General features: G+C 49.7%; 1 protein-coding gene across 2 annotated transcripts in view; it reads left to right on the top strand.

Moving 5' to 3' along the window:
- Positions 1-12,090, top strand: part of LOC119967386 (adhesion G protein-coupled receptor F5-like) — a 157,695-nt gene that overhangs the window by 124,433 nt on the left and 21,172 nt on the right. For both annotated transcript variants that reach the window (XM_038799884.1, XM_038799885.1), the window contains exon 10: positions 6,479-6,646. In XM_038799884.1, the coding sequence (XP_038655812.1) occupies positions 6,479-6,646 (168 nt within the window). The remainder of the gene's footprint in view (positions 1-6,478; positions 6,647-12,090) is intronic.

Below are 12,090 nucleotides of genomic sequence, written 5' to 3'. Positions count from 1 at the left end.
AAGCATTAGACAGCATGGTTTTGTGAAGGGGAGGTCATGTCACACTAACTTGATCAGGTTTTTTGAGGAGGTTGCAAAGATGATTGAGGAGGGGCGGGTGGTGGATGTTGTTGACATGGACTTCAGTAAAGCCTTTGACAAAGTGCCTCATGGCAGACTGGTACAAAAGGTGAAGTCACACGTGAGGTGGTAAGATGGATACAGAACTGGCTCGGTCACAGAAGGGTAGCAGTAGAGGATGTTTTTCTGAATAGAAGGTTGTGACTAGTGTTCTTCCACAGAGATCTGTGCTTGGGCTTCTGTTGTTTGTAGGGTACATAAATGATTTGGATGAAAATGTCACCACTCTCATTCATAAGTTTGTGGATGACACCAAGGTTGGCGGAGTGGCAGATAGTGTTGAGGATTGTCAGAAGATGCAGCAGCACATAGATAGAATCATAGAATTTACAGTGCAGAAGGAGGCCATTTAGCCCATCGAGTCTGCATCGGCCCTTAGAAAGAGCACCCTACCCAAGCCCACACCCCCGCCCTATCCCTTTACCCAATCCAATGTTTTTGGACACTAAGGGCAATTTAGCATGGCCAAAATGTGGAACATGTTCAAGGAACAGCTACTGCGTGTCCTTGATAAGTATGTACCTGTTAGGCAGGGAGGTAGTCGTCGAGCGAGGGAACCATGGGTTACTAAAGCAGTTGAAACACTTGTCAAGAGGAAGAAGGAGGCTTATATGAAGATGAGACGTGATGGTTCAGTTGGGTCGCTTGAGAGTTACAAGTTAGCTAGGAAGGCTCTAAAGAGAGAGCTAAGAAGAGCTAAGCGAGGACATGAGAAGTCTTTGGCAGGTAGGATCAAGGATAACCCTAAAGCTTTCTATAGGTATGTCAGGAATAAAAGAATGACTAAGGTAAGAGTAGGGCCAGTCAAGGACAGTAGTGGGAAGTTATGCGTGGAGTCCGAGGAGATAGGAGAGGTGCTAAATGAGTATTTTTCATCTGTATTCACACAGGAAAAAGACAAAGTTGTCGAGGAGAATACTGAGATACAGGCTACTAGACTAGAAGGGCTTGAGGTTCATAAGGAGGAGGTGTTAGCGATTCTGGAAAATGTGAAAATAGATAAGTCCCCTGGGCCGGATGGGATTTTTCCTAGGATTCTCTGGGAAGCTAGGGAGGAGATTGCTGAGCCTTTGGCTTTGATCTTTAAGTCATCTTTGTCTACATGAATAGTGCCAGAAGACTGGAGGATAGCAAATGTTGTCCCCTTGTTCAAGAAGGGGAGTAGAGATAACCCCGGTAACTATAGACCAGTGAGCCTTACTTGTGTTGTGGGAAAAGTCTTGGAAAGGTTTATAAGAGATAGGATGTATAATCATCTGGAAAGGAATAATTTGATTAGAGATAGTCAACATGGTTTTGTGAAGGGTAGGTCATGCCTCACAAACCTCATTGAGTTCATCGAGAAGGTGACCAAACAGGTGGATGAGGGTAAAGCAGTTGATGTGGTGTATATGGATTTCAGTAAAGCGTTTGATAAGGTTCCCCACGGTAGGCTATTGCAGAAAATACAGAGACATGGGATTCAGGGTGATTTAGCAGTTTGGATCAGAAATTGGCTAGCTGATAGAAGACAAAGGGTGGTGGTTGATGGGAAATGTTCCGACTGGTGTCCAGTTACTAGTGGTGTACCACGAGGATCTGTTTTGCGGCCGCTGCTGTTTGTCATTTTTATAAATGACCTGGAGGAGGGCGTAGAAGGATGGGTGAGTAAATTTGCAGATGACACTAAAGTCGGTGGAGTTGTGGACTGTGCAGAAGGATGTTACAAGTTACAGAGGGACATAGATAAGTTGCAGAGCTGGGCTGACAGGTGGCAGTTTAATGCAGAAAAGTGTGAGGTGATTCATTTTGGAAAGAATAACAGGAAGACAGAGTACTGGGCTAATGGTAAGATTCTTGGTAGTGTGGATGAGCAGAGAGATCTCGGTGTCCATGTCTATAGATCCCTGAAAGTTGCCACCCAGGTTGAGAGGGTTGTTAAGAAGGCGTTCGGTGTGTTAGCTTTTATTGGTAGAGGAATTGAGTTTCGGAGCCATGAGGTCATGTTGCAGTTGTACAAAACTCTGGTGCGGCCGCTTTTGGAATATTGCGTGCATTTCTGGTCGCCACATTTTTGGAAGGATGTAGAAGCATTGGAAAGGGTATAGAGGAGATTTACAAGGATGTTGCCTGGTTTGGAGGGAAGGTGATAGAGGAAAGGCTGAAGGACTTGAGGCTGTTTTCGTTAGAGAGAAGAAGGTTAAGAGGTGACTTAATTGAGGCATACAAGATGATCAGAGGATTAGATAGGGTGGACATTGAGAGCCTTTTTCCTCAGATGGTGATGTCCAGCACGAGGGGACATAGCTTTAAGTTGAGGGCAGATAGATATAGGACAGATGTCAGAGGTAGGTTCTTTACTCAGAGAGTAGTAAGGGTGTGGAATGCCCTGCCTGCAACAATAGTGGACTCGCCAACACTAAACGCATTCAAATGGTCATTGGATAGGCATATGGACGATAAGGGAATAGTGTAGAGGGACTTTAGAGGGGTTTCACAGGACGGCACAACATCGAGGGCCGAAGGGCCTGTACTACACTGTAATGCTCTATGTTCTATGTTCAATCGACCTAACCTGCACATCTTTGGACTGTGGGAGGAAATAGGAGCACCCAGAGGAAACCCACGCAGACACGGGGAGAAAGTGCAAACTCTGCACGGACAGTGACCCAAGCCGGGAATCGAACCTGGGATCCTGGAGTAACTGTGCCAACCACTGTGCTACCATCCCCCCCCCCCCCCCCCCCCCCCCGTCCCCCCAACTAGGTTGGAGACTTGGGCAGTGTAATGGCAATGGAGTTTAATCCAGCCAAATGTGAAGTAATTCATTTTGGTAGGTCTAACATGGAGGGGAAAAATACCGTAAATGGCAAAACTATTATTAACATAGAAGTCAGAAAGATCTGCGTCTGCATGTCCACAGGTCTTTGAAGGTGGCAACACAAGTGGACAAGGTAGTCAAGAAAGCATATAGAATGCTTGCCTTCATTGGATGGGCCTTCGAGTGTAAAAACTGGCAAGTCATGCAAAAGTTGAATAGCACCTTGGTGAGACCACACTTGGAATATTGCGCACAATTCTGGTTGTCTCACTAGCAGGACGATATGGAAGCTTTGGGCAGGGTGCAAAGGAGGTTCACCAAGATGCAGCCTGTTCTGGAGGATGCTAGCAATGTCGAGAGGCTGAATAGGCTCGGACTGTTTTCATTAGAAAGACGGAGGTTGAGGGGTGACCTGATAGAGGTCTACAAGATTATGAGGGTCATGGATAGAGTGGATGGGCAGGCACTCTTTTCCAGGGTGGAGGGGCCATTCACCATAGGTTTAAGGTCCATGGGCAAAACGTACAGTAGATCTGCGAGGCAGGTTTTTTACGCAGAGGGTGGTGAGTACCTGGAACGCGTTGCAAGGGAAGGTTGTGGAAGCAGATCATTAACGCCGTTCAAACGGCATCTTAACAAACACATGGATAGGATGGGTATAGAGGGATACAGCACAAGGTAGTGCTGAGGGGTTTGGCCAAAGGTGGTATCATGACCGGTACAGGCTTGGAGGGCCAAAGGGCCGATTCATGTGCTGTATTGTTCTTTATTATTTGTTCTTAGTTCTAAAAACAACACTGACTAAAAACTCTATTTCAACTGGCAAATTATATTGTAAACTATGAAAATGTCCTCCATTTAACAGTCAAACAAACAGAAAATCTTCCTCCATGGTTATATATAAAACTTCCTCCAAGTCATTTATAAAAACCACAAAGAGCAGAGGTCCCGGACAGAACCCTGTGGGAGACCGCTGGTCACCGACCTCTAGGCACAATGCTTTCCATCCACTACCACTCGCTGTCTTCTTTCAGCCAGCCAATTCTGTATCCAGACAGCCAAATTTTACTGTATCACATGCCCCCTAACTTTCTGAATGGGCCTACCATGGGAAGATTTATCAAATGCCTTACTGAAATCAGTATACACATCCACTGCCCGAACTTCATCAATGTGTCTCGTCACATCTTCAACGAATTCAATGAGACTTGTGAGGCATGACCCTCACAAAGCATGCTGACTATCTACCATAGATGAACTTAAGACTCTTCTATAGAGCCAAGCAAGGCAAATCTTCCAATCTCATTTAAATCCTCATGAACTTTATCTCTTCATTATGTATTTCAGTTGGTGACTGATAGGGCCAGCATTTTCTGTGTTAAAGGCCTAGGACTAGTTGCCTCTATCATTCTACTCTCTCTCCATCCCTCTCTCCCGGTAGGAAATAGGTATAGTTGTATGTAAATTATATTTGTATTTATCTGTGTTGGGCATATCATAAAGTTTAAAGTTTTAGTTTCACTTTTAAAGTTACCTGTAGGTCTGCGGCTTTCTTTATATGCTTTTGAATTCATAATGACGTTTTACGACCCGAAAGCAAACACAGGATTTGATAAACTGTTGCCGAATAACAGAGAGGACACAGTGAGACAGAAAGCAATTCAGGAAGCTGAAAAAATGCAGCCTAGAATTAAGTAGCTCAGGTGTCAAGTAGCTTTTCTTTTCATAGAGGGGGACAGGTCTTTGCAGAAAATTGCCCACATGCAGAGTGAGTGCAGATTCATTGCAAGCTTATTCTGCATGTGAGGTAATGAATTTTGGAAGGTCTAATACAGGTGGGAAATATACAATAAACGGCAGAACTCTTAGAATATTGACAGGCAGCAGGATCTGGGTGTGCAGGTCCACAGGTTACTGAAAGTGGAAACTCAGGTGGAGAAGCTAGTTAAGAAGGCATATGACGTGCTGGCCTTCATCAGTCCGGGCACTGAGTATAAAAATAGCCAAGTCATGCTGCAGCTGTACAGAACCTTAGTTAGACCACATTTGGAAAATAGGGCGGGATTCTCCGACCCCCTGGCGTGGCGAAGAATCGCCGGGGGGGCAGCGTGAATCCCGTCCCCGCCGGCCGCCGAATTCTCCAGCGCCGGAGAATTGGCGGGGGTGGGAATCTCGCCGCGCCCCCGGCAATTCTCCGACATGCGATGGCCGAAGTCCCGCTCGTTCTATGCAGGTCCCGCCGGCAGAAATTGGACTAGGTCCCTCACCAGCGGGACCTGGTGGCGCGGGCGGGCTCCGGGGTCCTGGAGTGGGTACGGGGCGATCTGGCCCTGGGGGGGTGCCCCCACGGTGGCCTGACCCCGATCGGGGCCCACCGATCCGCGGGCGGGCCTAAGCCATGGGGCACTCTTTTCCTACGCGCCAGCCGTGTAGGCCTCTGCGATGGCCGCTGACGCTCCCGCACATGCGCGGACCCGCACCGGCCGGCTGAGTCCCTTCGGCCCCGGCTGGCGCGATGCCAAAGGCCTTCCACGCCCTCCGGCAGGGCGCAAACCACTCCGCCACAGGCCTAGCCCAAGACGCGGAGAATTCCGCACCTTTGGGGCAGCCCGACGCCAGAGTGGTTCACGCCTCTCAGTCCCGCCAGGTAAGGGAGAATTTCGTCCATGGTGTTCAATTCTGGTCGCCACACTACCAGAAGGATGTAGAGGTTTTGGAGAGGGTACTGAAGAGGCTTACCCAGATTTTGCCCAGTATGAAGGGCATTAGCTATGAGAAGAGTTTGGATAAACTTGTTTTTTTCTCATTCGAATGACGAAGATTGAGGGGGCGACCTGATAGAAGTCTGCAAAATAATGAGGGTCATGGACAAAGTGGATAGTCAGAAGCTTTTTCCCAGGTGGAAGAGTCAATTACTCGATGACATAGGTTTAAGTTGCGAGGGGAAAAGTTTCGAGGAGATGTGCGAGGAAAATATTTTAAACAGAGGGTAGTGGGTGCCTGGAACGCGCTGACAGAGGAGGTGGTGGAAGCAGGTACGATAATGACATTCATGGGGCGTTCTGACAAATACATGAATAAGATGGGAATAGAGGGATATGGGCCTGGGAAGTGTAGAGGTGTCATGTTTGATGGGCAGCATAGTTGGCGCAGGCTTGGAGGGCTGAAGGGCCTGTTCCTGTGGTTCTCTTTTGGTCTTTGTTTGTATTTGAAAGAGGTAAATTTTTGTCTCTAACTGAAATTGTAACAGACAAAGGAAGGTAGAGTGTTAGATAATGTGTCTTATACTCACTGCGTTCTCCTGAAACTTATTTTGATTACTTTGTGCATTTGTGAGCCAGAGAGGAATTGACCAGATTAATCTCCCTGAATTGCCATAGAGTTTTTAGAAAATTACTCCAATGGATTATGTGACTGTTGGTGACAATGGAGGATGAACCGGGATTGTGATAGTCAGTTACACCATGAATCAATGGATTATATGCAATTTACCTGTTTGTCTTTTCCAGTCCATCAGTTTTATATGATCCTGTAATCCTTTCTAATTTCACTTTTCAGGAGGTAAACTCCACCAATTTGGAGAATACTTTTTCAAATCTTCTTGATCAATTATCAAATGCCACAGATGTGGTCACCGTAAACACCCCTGGCAATGTTGAAGCTGTGGTTACCATTCTGACACAAATTTCAACTGTAAATGCCACTGTTAATGAAACAGATATGGAGGTAAGAAACAACATTTCCAGAAATGGTTCTGAGCCTAACTCTTTCTGCATTTTGTCTCTTCAATGTGAAAGTGAAGTTTAGCAAGGTGAACATTGAGTGTCATAGAGTCATAATTTATACAGCACAAAATGAGGCCCTACAGCCCATTGTGACTGTGCCAGTCATCAAACACCTATTCTACCCTAATTTTCCAGCACTTTGTCCATAATCTGGTATGTTATGATGTTTCAAGTGCTCAACTAAATGCTTCTTAAATGTTGTGATGATTCTCGCCTCTACCATCCTTTTAGGCTGTAAATTCCAGATTCCCACCATCGCCTGGGGTGAAATAGATTTTCTTCTAAATTTCCAGGTGGGATTCTCCAAAATGGGGCATATGTCCCCACGCCAGCGTCAAAACACGGGCGTTTCACTCTGGACTTTCCTTGAGAAAGTCCATAGTGATTTTCCAATTTTCAGGGAGTTAGCTCAGGTTCCCGCAGCTCAGGTTGTGGATACGGGGCCCTGCACTTCCAGTCGGGAGTCCGTGCATGCGCACGGTGGCAGCCTGCAGCAACCGCCCCATGGGACATGGTGGACTCAGACCGCGGAGCAGCACCAGTAACGTAGATCCCCCCCCCGAGATCGTGCGCGCCCGCGGATCGGTGCCGCCTGATCGCTGTCCCAGCCGTCCATGAGGGCTTCCCCTGGTAAAGGATCCCCCCGCCCCCCACCAGGGAGGCCACGGATTGAGTCCGTAGCCACCAAGCTGAGTTCCCAACAGGTGAGACCATGAGAGACCCACGCTGTCGGGAACTTGGCCAGTTACACTTGGAGAATCGCCGCGGGGGCTTCTGTCAATGGTCCCCTACCCTCACCGCGTAGACTGCGCGCACGCGATTCATGGCAATTCTCCGGATTTCGCCATAAACGCCCACTCTCCACCCCCGCGCCGATCGCAATTTTGGCATGGAGGCACGGAGAATCCAACCCCCTATCTACCCTATCTATGTCCTTCATAATTTTGTACACTTCACTCAGTTCATAGAACATAGTACATAGAACAAACAGTGCAGAAGGAGACCACTCAGCCCATCGAGTCTGCACCGACCCACTTAAGCCCCCATTTCCACCCTATCCTTAGAGTTCCCTCCTTAACTTTCTCTGCTCCAAGGAAAACAACCACGCCTATCTAGTCTCTCTTCATTGCTCCAGCTGAAACGCTCTTTCCTTTGTGTGGTGGCCAGAGCTGCACGCAGCACTCTAGATGTCGCCTGACGAGCATTTTGTTCAACTCCATCATAACCTCCCTGCTCTTGTATTCTATGCCTCGGCTGATAAAGGAAAATATCCCATGTTATGAACAATCTCATCTACCTGTCCTGCTGCCTTCAGGGATCTTTGGACATGCACCCCCCAACCAGATTGGTCCTCTGCACTTCCTAGCATCCTGCCTGTATACTCCCTTGCCTCAACCGGAACGTTGGATTCGTATCTCATTACATTCACATCCCACCATCTGGCCTGGACTTCCGAAATACGACCAACTGTCCTGGCTTGAGACAATTCACACCTCTTTAACCTGTGATTATCCCTCTCTCCATTCGCACAGGTGGACCTGTAAAGACTTAATTACCTGTAAAGACTCGCATTCAAAGTATCTTGCATCATTGACTTTGTCTCTATGAGTTTGTGGAACATACCACTCACCTGATGAAGGAGCTGCGCTCTGAAAGCTAGTGACTGCAAACAAAGCTGTTGGACTTTAACCTGGTGTTGTAAAACTTCTTACTGTGCCCACCCCAGTCAAATGCCGGCATCTCCACATCATGACTGAGATTTTCAATGAAGCTATTATTACCGGACTCTCTGAATATTTCCCTGGAGCTATCGGGAGCGGCTCTGTTTCTAGTGCTTTCAGTCCCGACCCCCTATACAAACTTTCCTCCATTCTGACCCACTGGGAATCAACCACTCTGACCCAGCTCCGCACCTTCTCCACATTCGCCGCCCAGTAGTAGTACATCAGGTTCGGTAGACCCAAACTCCCTGCCTGCCTTCCTTTCTGTTGCAGCACCTTTCTCACTCTGGCCACCTTCCCTCCCCATATGAATGAGGTAATCCTTCCCTCAATCTCCCTGAAAAAGGCCTTTGTCAGGAAAATCGGTAGGCATTGAAAAATAAACAGAAATCGCGGCAACACATTCATTTAAATCGCTTGTACCCGACCCGCCAGTGACAGAGGGAGACCATCCCACCTTGCCAGATCAGTTTTCACTCTCCCCACCAAACTAGTGATGTTGTACCTGCGAAGCCTCCCCCACTCCTGGGCAACCTGCACCCCCAGATACCTAAAGTGAATCCCTGCCCTACGGAATAGCAGCCCCCCACCCCTGCCCCCACCCCCGGCCGAGACACCACAAAATACTCACTCTTGTCCAGGTTCAGCTTGTACCCCGAGAAAGACCCAAATACCGGCAGTAACTCCAATATTCCTCCTATCGACGCACTCGGTTCCGACACATACAGCAGCAAGTTGTCGGCATATAAGGACACCCTATGATCTATTTCCCCCCCCTCACCTAATTCCTTCGGGAGGCACTCCTCCAGCATACTCGCCAGTACCTTCGCCAATACTTTTGCGTCCACATTCAGAAGTGATATGACCCACACTCCGTCGGATTCTTATTTTTTTTTAGCAACAGTGAAATCGATGCCTGTCCCAAGGTTTGCGGCAGCACCCCCTTCCCTATCGCCTCTTCAAACATCCCCACCATCAGGGGTGCAAACTTATCCTTGAATTTTTTATAATATTCCACCGGAAACCCATCCGGCCCTGCCACCTTCCCCGACTGCATCCTCCCAATAAAATCCTTTATCGCCTGCTCCACTATTGCTCCTTCTAATGTAGCCCTGTCCCCCTCCCCTAGCCTCGGGTACTCCAACCCATCTAGAAATTCCTGCATCTCACTGTCTCCCCCGGATGGCTCTGATCTGTACAATCTCTCATAAAACTCCTCAAAAACCTTGTTAATCAGCTCCGGAGCCACCATCAACTTCCCTACCCTATCCCTCACCTGAAGAATTTCCCTTGCCGCTGCTTCCCTCCGGAGCTGACCTGCTAACATACTCTCCATGTTCATAAACTGCACCCCTTGCTCGTCTCAGTTGGTGCACCACCTTCCTGGTGGACAGGTGGTCAAACCTCGCCTGTAGTTCCTTCCTCTTTTCCAGCTTCGCTGGGTCCCCATCTTCTGCACAACTCCTATCTACCTCCAACATCTCATCTATTACCCTCTGCCACTCCAACCTCTCCTCTTTGTCCACCCTGGCCTTAAACAAAATTACCTCACCCCTCATCACCGCCTTTAGAGCCTCCCAGACAACTGCCTTTGACACCTCACTCGTACAGTTGAAACCCACATATTCCTTAATTGCCTTTTCAATTTTCTCACAGAATACTTGGGGCAGAATTCTCCGCTCCCGCGCGGCATCGGGAAGGCCGTCGTGAACTCGGCCGAGTTTCACGACGGCCTCGGAGGCCGCTCCTCGCACCCTATTCACCCCCCCCCCCCCCCCACCCAGGGGGCTAGGAGCGGCGCTCTGTAAATCTCGGCCACCGGGCCTTGAGGCTTGCGTCAAGGCGGCGCGCCGGGAATGACGCGACGGCAGCGCCTAAGTGATGCCAGCCGCACATGCGCAGGTTGGCCGGCTCCAACCCACGCATACGCGGCTGACGTCACGACGGCTAACAGCTCCAAACTGCGCATGCGCGGTTGCTGTCTTCCCCTCCGCTGCCCCACAAGACGTGGCGGCTTGATCTTGTGGGGCGGTGGAGGGGAAAGAGTGCGCCTCTTGGAGACGCCGGCCCGATGATCGGTGGGCACCGATCGCGGGCCAGTCCCCTCCCGAGCACGGCCATGGTGCTCACTCCCCTCTCCGCCCCCCACAAGCCACAAATGAGCAATTGGCGCCATGTTGACAACGGCAGCGACCAGGTGTGGTTGCCGCAGTCGTGAACCGGTCGGGAACGTCAGGCCGCTCGGCCCATCCGGGCCGGAGAATCGCCTGTCGCCGTGAAAAATGGAGAGCGGCGATTCATCCGAGCGGGGGGGTGGGAGAATCGTGGGGGGTGCCAAGTCGGCGTGTCGTGAATCGCCCGGCCCTCCCGTGATTCTCCCACCCGGCGTGGGGAGCAGAGAATCGCGCCCTTGGTTCCCCAAAAGCCCCACATCCAGTTTCCACCCCGGCCTCTGCGCTACCCCCTTCTCCAGTACCATATCCACCTAATGCGGAGCGTGATCTGACACAGCAATTGCAGAGTATTCCGACCCCTTGACTCCAGCCAACAAAGCCTTTCCCACCACAAAAAAGTCGATCCGCAAGTATACCTTATGGACTGCTAAGAAAAACGAGTACTCCCGTTCCCTTGGGTGCAGGAACCTCCAAGGGTCCACCCCTCCCATTTCCACCATTAGCCCAGCCAGCGCCTTCGCCCCCACTGATGAGACCAGTGGGCTGCGGCCGTGATCTGTCCAACCTTGGCTCCTGCACCAAGTTCCAGTCCCCCCCCCCCCCACAATCAACACATGTGTGTCCAAGTCTGAAATGGCCCCAAATACCTTCTTCGCAAATCCTACATCGTCCCAATTGGGACTCAAAAAACACTTAACAGCGCCACTAATCTCCCCTCCAGCGCCCCGGCCAGAATCATATATCTACCCCCCTGATCTGCCACTACCTTCTGCATCTGGAAGCGTACCCTTTTGCTGACCAACACCGCTACCCCTTGAGCCCTTCCATCAGATCCAGAGTGAAACACTTGGCTAACCCAGCCCTTTTTAAGACCCTCAAATGAGTCTCCTGCAGCATTGCCACATCGGCTTTCAAACTTTTAAGATGCGCAAGCACTCTTGACCTCTTGACCTCCTAGCCCCCTCACATTCCACGTGACTATCCTTACTGGGAGTCTCTCAAACCCCACCCCCCTCACCTTTCTTATCCACCATTATTATACCACCGGGCCCTGCCCCATAAGCCTGACCCGCCCCTGTCCATTGCTAACATCGAACCCTTTCCCCTCCCTCCCAAGAACCCCCCTACATTTCCCCCTGAAACAGCATCTCCCAACATCCATCCCTTCCCCCCCCCCCCTCGCTCGCCTCGTAGGCCCATTGAAGCCTGCTATCCAGGCTCCAACGTCCGCAGCCCTCCTCTCACCTCGCCTCCGTTCACTCGCTCACTTTAGTTAGCTCACGCGAATGGCTCCCCCGCCAAGATATATCATCCCCTTCCACCCAGTCCCAGAGAAAGAAAAAACAAAACAAAACCTACAATCCAACCCCAACAATTCACTAACATAACATTTAACCGTCGCAACACAGAACGCCAATCAACCCACCATTAACTTAAACTCTGTAACAATACAAAGAGAAGTAAATTACAATACACGTCAGTAAAAAGAA

Source organism: Scyliorhinus canicula, chromosome 6, assembly GCF_902713615.1.
Source record: "Scyliorhinus canicula chromosome 6, sScyCan1.1, whole genome shotgun sequence".
Lineage (NCBI taxonomy): Eukaryota > Metazoa > Chordata > Chondrichthyes > Carcharhiniformes > Scyliorhinidae > Scyliorhinus > Scyliorhinus canicula.
Note: the sequence above shows the minus strand (reverse complement) of the source record. Positions and strands in the feature narration are given on the sequence as shown.